This window comes from Drosophila montana, unplaced genomic scaffold (assembly GCF_035044405.1).
Source record: "Drosophila montana isolate Dmon_TW-CO22-7 unplaced genomic scaffold, ASM3504440v1 contig_1555_1, whole genome shotgun sequence".
Lineage (NCBI taxonomy): Eukaryota > Metazoa > Arthropoda > Insecta > Diptera > Drosophilidae > Drosophila > Drosophila montana.
The window spans coordinates 58,759-67,384 of NW_026996494.1; the positions used below are offsets into that span (position 1 = coordinate 58,759).

Here is an 8,626-nt window from a genome sequence, read left to right on the forward strand (position 1 = left end):
TTTTGTTCAATTATGTTGATTAAGACGGCTAGATTTTGCGAAATGTGTAAAAAAGGTATCAGACAAATTTTCACAAAGATCTCTGAAAATGATTTTAAAGGCGATTGTGAATTTATCACAGTAACAGGTAGAGTTTAAATGAACCACGTGTCTATTTAGTTTTTATAAAAGGCTTTAAAGCCAAACGGACAAAATTTAAATTTGTATTCTGCAAAATTAGTGAAGCACGTATCAAATAATTTTTATAAAGATCTTTCGAAATTAATTTGAGCCTGAAACTTCACCCACCAATCCCAACCCCCATTTCCACCAAAAAGGTATGGATTTTCCGAAAAGTGCGAAGCGCCTCTTAAATGAATTTGAGCGAAGATCTTTAAAATCAAAAAAGTTTAACGTTTTTTCGCGATTTTTTTACACTTGCAGGTGGAATTTCCCAAAAAAACCCTTTTAGCGTGCACATAAAGTAATTACAATGAGAATTACAGCTTTCCAACTTTTACGGTTTGGGCTGTGCGTTGATCACAAATCAGTCAGTCCGGAAAAAAAATTATAGAGGTAGATAAACCTTACCAAAGTTGTAAGGTTTTTAGATTATTTAAAATTCCATTCAAATATTTATAATCTGTAAATTCTCCACGAGAGCCGACTTATCCAATTTGATATATCTAGTTCGTTTGTAAATTTTGTATACCCTGAACCCATTAAAAATGGGTAAACAGGGTATATTGTATATGTGCAAATGTATGTAACAGGCAGAATGAAGCATCTCCGACCCCTAGCCATCTCCGTCTGTCCGTCCGTCCGTATGTATGAACGCAAGGATAGCAGAAACTATAAGAGCTAGAGACAAATAGAAATTTTAGCTGTAGGTCCTCCTAATGCCCGCGCAGATCGAGTTTGTTTCCGATATTCGATAACTTGCCCTGTTTCCAAGTAATCGATAAAAATCGATATTGAAAACTTGTTTTTTGAGCAATTGCGGCAACTAATATGAGCTAGAGTCACCAAACTTGAAATGTAGCTTCTAGAATAGTATATATATATCAAGTATCTTTCAGTTTATACCTATCGCCACCTCCCCGCTACCACCGAAAAGCTATAAATCAAGTTAATTATCCAACTTGTATTGCCCATCAATTTAAGCCACAATTTATATGCAATTGAATTTTTGAGAATACACAAATATTATTTATTCTATTCTACAATAAGATGTACTGTCGAAAATTTCATTAAGATCGGTTAAGAAACACAAAAGTTATGTGCGTACGTGTTAACAGCATGGCTGCTCCGCAAATTCCAAGAATTTCTGTAAACATGTACACACACACACATTCATGCGCGTCTGCTTTGAATTCTACCAACAGCATTGTCGTTGCGATTGTATTGTTTTCTGTGCTGCTATTTTACTTGGTATTGTTCACGTCAAGGCTCAATTATTGGTGTGGCTATTGAGTAGAGGCGGCAGCAAGTAAGGGAACTTTTTTTTTTTTTTATTTATCTTTATTACTACTAAAGCAAACGACCGCGTACCGCGAGCTGCATTTGGTGTTGGAAGAAGAGGGTTCAGGGTATCCTCTAGTCGGGAGCTCCCGACTAGAACCTCTTACTTGTTTTATATTAAGAACGAATTATTGGTATGGCTGTTCTGTATAGGAGCAAGTATAGCGGTCTGATACGGGCTCAAGTTCGATTGAGAATTTTTTTAATCTATATTTATTACTGCCTAGAAGAGGGTACAGGGTAGCCCCTAGTCGGGAACTCCCAACTAGAGTCTCCTACTTTTTGGATTTATTCTTCGATCTGCCAATCCATATCCAGGAATCCATATAAACTGTTCGTCTCCGTTGTTTTCGTATGGATTAATTTTTTTAAGCTCAATGATCTTACTCTGCAAGTCGATTTCTCCCAACTGTACACTTGAGCGGACATTAATGTTAACATTTAATATTTTTATGATACCCTGTACTCGGTATTCTATATCTGTGTCCCACTTGATTTCCCAGCGAGGTCTGATAGGCTTCCCTGGTTCTTAGGAAAACTTATGTGACTACAAATTGTGAAATCGAGGTGTTATAATTATACTTGCTGTATGGGTTTCCTTCGCCGTTGTCTACATTAGTTTTAACTTAATCCTAGCAAGTTTTAAACTTTGTTAGCTCCAACCGCAAGACATATATTCTGTCATCTTCGGTAAAGTTTGGTGATAAGAGCGTGAGGGCTTATTTGTGTCTTCTGCTATCGCTGCCGACCATATGAAAAGAATCGCTTATAATTCCTTATAAAGTGATTAAATCTATAAAGCTATATCCAAATTGTCATGTCAACTGCAAAATGTATGCAGCTCTATTCGGTCACCATCCCATCATGGTTTCGGGAAGCGAATGAATGGAGTAAATCTGGGTATTTTAAAATTATGCGCTATTCGTAAAGCGTTTGAGAAAATCGTAAGATCACAAATGCAACAATAATGTAGCTCTAATATTTCACCATCCCGGTACGAGTTCAAAAGCTCAGGTATGCAATCACTTACCTTTTTGAAGTAACTTCTGTAGCAATTGATGGTTTTAGGAAAGAAAGGTAGTTTGATGTCATCTACACTGAGCCCTTCTAATGTTTCGATTTCCAAAGTATTCACCACGGCCCGCTTCTCTTTACTATTTTTATCAATGACCTTTCCACGATATTGTCTTACTCTCGAGGTCTTATGTATGCCGATGATGTAAAGTTGTGCTTTGCATATATTAATATGACCTCCTGTAATTTATTAAAACAAGCCGACTTTGATGCCCTTCTTTCTTGTTGTCAACGAAGCCATTTAAATCTAAACTCTTTCAAATGTAGGGTAATGACTCTTTAGAAACTTTCCTCAAATGATTTCTGACATACTTGATAGCTTACCGGTTGAACCATTAAACAGTTCCGGTATTGAATTTTATGATCTAGCTGCCAGTATTGATCATAAACTCAAAATCGAGAAGTAAGAAGGCAATGAAGTTTGTAAAGGTACAAATCTCACCAGGGCCAGCAGGTTACAAGTCATTTGTTAATTTGCTAGGATGGATGGTTTAGAGAGGCGAGGAAGGGCTTTAAACAGATCATACCTCATACTTCTATTACAGGGTAGGCAAGTGCCACAAGTTTTAATAATTGTATATGAGAGTGCGAGCGTAACTCGTAAACTGGACAATCGTTCTCTCATTCTTCCATGAGCTGCCGCAATTTCGTAGCTAAGCAGTGGCCGTTCCATTTTGTGTGCCCGAAACCCATTTAAAATGGGTGAAATGGTTTTGTGAAAATGTATTTATAGTCTTGATTAGCATCAACAGCCGAGTCGATCTATGACCGTCCGTCTGTCCGTAATTTTGAACGTAGCGCACGCTTAATATGAGTTTGTTTCCGATAATCAAAACACTGTGTAATGAACTACTCACTTATTTAATATATATGATTTCTATAACACAACAAGATCTACTGCTGAAAATTAAATCAAGATCGGTTGAGAAACACAGAAGTTATTCAAGAAAACGTGTGCTTTTGACACGTGGTTGCGGCAGCTAGCGGAAATTGCAATTTCTGTATACATTTCTGTACACACACACATTTGTGCGCATCTCTATTGAATTTTATAAACAGCATTGCAATTGCGATTCTATTGTATTCTGTGCTGTGTGCATGTCCTGCTATTTATACCCTGAACCCATTGAAAATGGGTAAAAAGGGTATAAAGTATTTGTGCAAATGTATGTAACAGGCGGAAGGAAGCATCTCCGACCCCATAAAGTATATATATTCTTGATCAGCATCAATAGCCGAGTCGATCTGGCCAGGTCCGTCTGTCTGTCTGTCCGTCCGTCCGTCCGTCCGTATGCATGAACGCAAGTATCTCAGAACCTATAAGAGCTAGAGACTCTTGCTATGGGTCCTCCTAGTGCCCGCGCAGATCGGGTTTGTTTCCGATATTCGATAATTTGCCCCGTTTCCAAGTAATCGATAAAAATCCAGTTTTTTGAGCAATTTTGTTAAATAATAAGAGCTAGAGTCAGCAAACTTGACATTTAGCTTCTAGAATAGTTTATATATATCAAGTATCTTTAATTTTATAGCTATCACCACCTACCCGCTACTACCTCATTGCTATAAATCAAGTAAATAAACCAATTTATGCTACGCACCAATATTGGCCACATATTTAAATGCAATTGTCATTTTTAGCATACACGAATATTTTATAGTACAATAATATCTACTGCTGTAAATTTCATCATCGGTTAAGAAACACAAGAGAAAATGTTATTTGGCTGCCCACATGCTTCCGGAATCTAGCACAAATTCCAAGAATTCCTGTATACATGTACACACACACATTCATGCGCGTCTGCTTCGAATTCTATCAACAGCATTGTGATTGTATTGTTTTCTGTGCTCAATTATTGGTGTGGCTGTTGGGTAGGGGCGGCGGCAAGTAATGCGGTCTGTTGTGAGTCCGAAACCTACCGTGGGAACTATATTTTTTTTTTTTTTGGCTAGCGTAGCTGTTGATTAGGGGCGGCGGCAAGTAGTGTGGTTATTTGCGAGTTCGAACCTTGCTAATGGAACAATTTTTTTTATTATTTTAATTTTACTTTATTACTACTAAAGCAAACAAGCGCGTAGCGCGAGCTGCATATGGTGTTGGAAGAAGAGCTTTCAGGGTATCCCCTAGTCGGGAGCTCCTGACTAGAACTACTTATTTGTTTTTCTTATAATTCATTAACTTCCTATAATTTTACGGAATCGCTGGCATAGGGAGATGACTTATATCAACGTTTAAGGAAGGGAAAACTATTCGTATTCTTTGGGTTTATGTCAAGCCTTTCATCTGAGTACCAGTCAGTGCGCTTCGAATATGTTCGGATAGGTTGCTGTCGAACTTCTGCGTTGATGCCCATGTAATGCAGTTTCAAAAAAAGCTCAAAAATCACTAGGGATGACAGTAAGGCAAACAAAGTCTGCCGGCTTTAAAAGAAAAGAAGAGTGACTAATTGGTTGGTAGAATTTAAGTTGCCCCAAACGACGATTTCCTTGTCTGGGGATAAATAACACTATCACTTTTCTCCAAGAGTGTAGAATGTATCTCCAAGTGAAGGTTGCCTGAAGTTATTTATCTTTCGGATGCGGGATAATCTGGAGACAGTGTCGCAGAAACGCCAGGAAAATCTGCTCGGCCCCAGGGACTTTGTAGGCGGAGAATGATGGTAAAAGTCCACCAGCCGCTAGACGTCCATCGGGGGCACGTCATGGGAGTCGCACGGAAAGTGAAAACTTCGTTGACAGACGATACAATTTGCAAATAATGTTTGTTATTTGAACGTTTTTCAGATTGCTATCCAGCAGTGCCAGACGAAGCAAAAGTTTTTGGCTTGTTGGGGTTGATTTCCCCAAAAACCACTCGGGAGTTGAGTGGTTTGTAATGGAGCTCGCTGCTGCATCTCCGGAGGCTACTTTGTACTGCTGCCAAAGCCCTGAGTCGGGAATAATCCACTGTCGCGTACAGCAGTTGCGTAAATGAATGGCCAGAGATCTAGCTCTGATAGTGGATGGGTGGAAGTAGATAGGTTGATCATTGGCTGTAAAGGTCCGTCTTTATATTTTGGACCCACTGAAAATTGTTAAAAAGAGTATAATGTGTTTGTGCAAATATATGTGACAGGCAGGAGGAAGCATCTCCGACCCCATACATATATACATTCCTGATCGGCATCAATAGCTGAGTCGATCTAGCCATGTCCGTCAGTCCGTCTGTTCATCCAAAGCTAAAGAATTGAAATGTTGAACGTAAGTCCACCTAGTGTCCGCGAGTTTGTTTTCGATAATTGTTAACTTCCCGCGTTTGTAAGAAATCGATAAAAATCGATATCGAAATCCAATTTTTGAGCTAATCTCTTAGGTTTTAAGAGCTAGAGTCACCAAATGTAGATATTTGAATAGCATATCCTGATCATGTAGCTTTCATGGTAAAGCTATATTTAGGTCGGTAAGTGTTCGAGGAGGAACTAAGTTTTTTAAAAAAATGTTTTTATCAATGTTATGGCAAACGTATTCGTAGCGCGAGTTGCATTTTGTGTCGTAAGAAGAGGGTTCAGGGTATCCCCTATTCGGAAAATACCGACTAGAGCCCCTTACTTGTTATTAATGAAGTGTTCGGGAGAAGTTCAAATTCTTAATGACATTTCTAAATGACGTTTTGGTTTACAGTAGATTTCTTCTTTATTCATTTTAGTATTAAGGTTAGCTAGTTAGTTAGTTAGTCACTTATCTCATTAACCTCAAACAAAAATAAAGATGGCGGCTTGGGAGAATTATTGATATCACCTTCAATTATCATTTCAAGTGTTTCGTTTCCATCATCTTCGTTCCCATTCCTATGCGTTGCTTCAAATAGCAAATTTATCAGAGTGTAGTCGTATGTTTGGTTTTGGTTTTACTCTCTCCTAATGCCAAACCGTTAGGTCTTCGTTGTCCTTACTCATGCTGAGAACAACAGACCGTCAACAGTTTATTGATGGTAATCAATGATTTTTTAGGCAGTGAGTTTGATTAGGCATATCTCAACTCAACAATTGATCGATCGCGGCTCGAAAATTAACAATGACAATAGAAAGGTGCCCAGCCAACCAAATTTTACAAATATCATTAGCACACCAAATAAACATCAGTAAGCATTTAATACGCAAGCTGGCAAGAAACTTTAATATCATATAGACTTTATTAACACCGAGATGTCACCAAATGTATTAAACACAGGACTAGAATATTCATATTTGGCGTTTAAGACTGAACATGTGGTGAGGTGGTTCTCTGTGAGATGTAGATGGTTCACAATATGAATTATTTCCGATATGAATATGCGACATGAACATCCCTGCTGCAAAAGGAAGTCTTTAGAAAGAAGGGAGGTCAGGTGTATCCACGCTGGACGTCACTGGCTGCAGGTTCCGAAGAGGACCCATCCGAATATGGGGTTCTGGGCCACTGGCAGACCGTCCTGGTTGGGTATCAAGCCCGGGCAGATTATTTGGAAATGCAGATCCGTACCGAGCACCAAGGAGACGGCGTTGGGCCGATGGAACCCAGCATCTACCAAAACGATGTTCTCTACTTTGTTTTGCCAGCTCTCCTCGATTTGCCTTATAAGGGTCCGAATCTATAGTTAAATCTCCGTCTGGAGAAAAACTTCAATTTTCGTGGCGTCAGGCCCCTTGAGAGATAGGCAGAGATATGCGCTACAAGCCTTTTCTGCACCAACGCGAGTCGCGGAGTGTCCGAGGACTGCTGCCAAGAATGCACTGATGCAACTAATCTGACTGCACAGATCAATTAGCGCTGAAGTCTCAAAGGAAGTTCTACAGTTACCCAGGAGCACCAGTGCAGAAGGCAGTACGCTGATGCTCCTGCGCTGGAGGAGCGAAGAAAGCGTTCTAGCTGACGCCGTAGATATGGCGAACAGCACTCGTGATGTGGTGGACTCAGTGGATGGTGAGCGCTTAGAAGGTTCTGGTCCGAGTTCCAATCGTAGATTTTGCGCCTTGGTGTGAGGCACGCGACTTTGGGTTGGGCTCACGGGTCTATGATTCAGTTGTTACTTCCACAGTGCATGCACTCCACGACAGCCCAACATCTGTAGGACCGCACTCCTCGGAGTTGTTGGCGCTGCTAATTTTCGCTGCTTGGGCAAAGAACCATTTTGCTGAAGTAGGAAAAGAGATACTGTGCTTAAGGATATGGAATTGAAACACAAAGGACCACATTTATGTTAGCTGAGAATTCTGTATCTATGGAATACTGACATTGGTGTCGATCGTAAGATGGATGAGTTTAGCAACGGGCTTCTTGTTGAATTTTTACGGCTGAATGTCAGTGGATTAGGTAACTTTGAGATGCGAGAATCTTCGGTGACTGTGCGGGCCGACTGGGCCTCCATTGAAGAGATGAATTTCCCGCGTCTCATTTAACGCCCGCTGCCGATCATTAAAGAGGGAGAGATTTTACCACTTGCGGCACCCTGGGGTACTATGATAAGACATACGATCGCATCAATGTGAAGAACGAGAAGCCGCTGCAGAAGATTGATCGCATTGTGCACTCTATAACCACCACTGATGATCTGCTCATACGTCGTCTTTCCAAGACGATTGGTAACGTGATTGCCACGGATGCCAGTCTCGCTACTATTGGGATATTTTTATCGAAAAGGTTGTCGAAAAAATCTTCATGGACAAACGCGATCATATGAAACTCTATTTGCTAGCTGTGAATAAGACTAGCGTTTAAGCGCTCGCCGACAACGACGGCTTGTGCAATTCGCCGAGTAATCTGGCCATTGAGGGCACCTTCATAAACATAACTTTACTCAGAAAGTGCTCATAACCGGCGATCAGAAAGCCAAATACAAAGCTGAGGAAAACAATGAAACCAATCCCTTCATTAGCGAAGACGAGGACATACAGGTGGCCAGTGTAGGCTGTCGCTTCAAGAAATGGGAACTACGCAGCGCTATTGTTTTGGTGGCATCATGGTGTGGTGCATACGCCCAGTGGAGAGCCGCCAATCGCCGGTTGGAGCCTCAATTTTTGCAGTTGCCCTCTCC

The 8,626-nt window shown here is 40.4% G+C and overlaps 1 protein-coding gene across 1 annotated transcript in view; it reads left to right on the forward strand.

Moving 5' to 3' along the window:
* The window catches only part of CycD (cyclin D), a gene marked incomplete at its 3' end in the record, with an annotated part of 62,473 nt that extends 53,880 nt beyond the window's left edge, over positions 1–8,593 (forward strand). Inside the window, exon 5 of the mRNA XM_064698390.1 lies at positions 8,514–8,593. Coding sequence (XP_064554460.1) covers positions 8,514–8,593 — 80 coding nt within the window. The remainder of the gene's footprint in view (positions 1–8,513) is intronic.
* Positions 8,594–8,626: the final 33 nt, after the last annotated feature.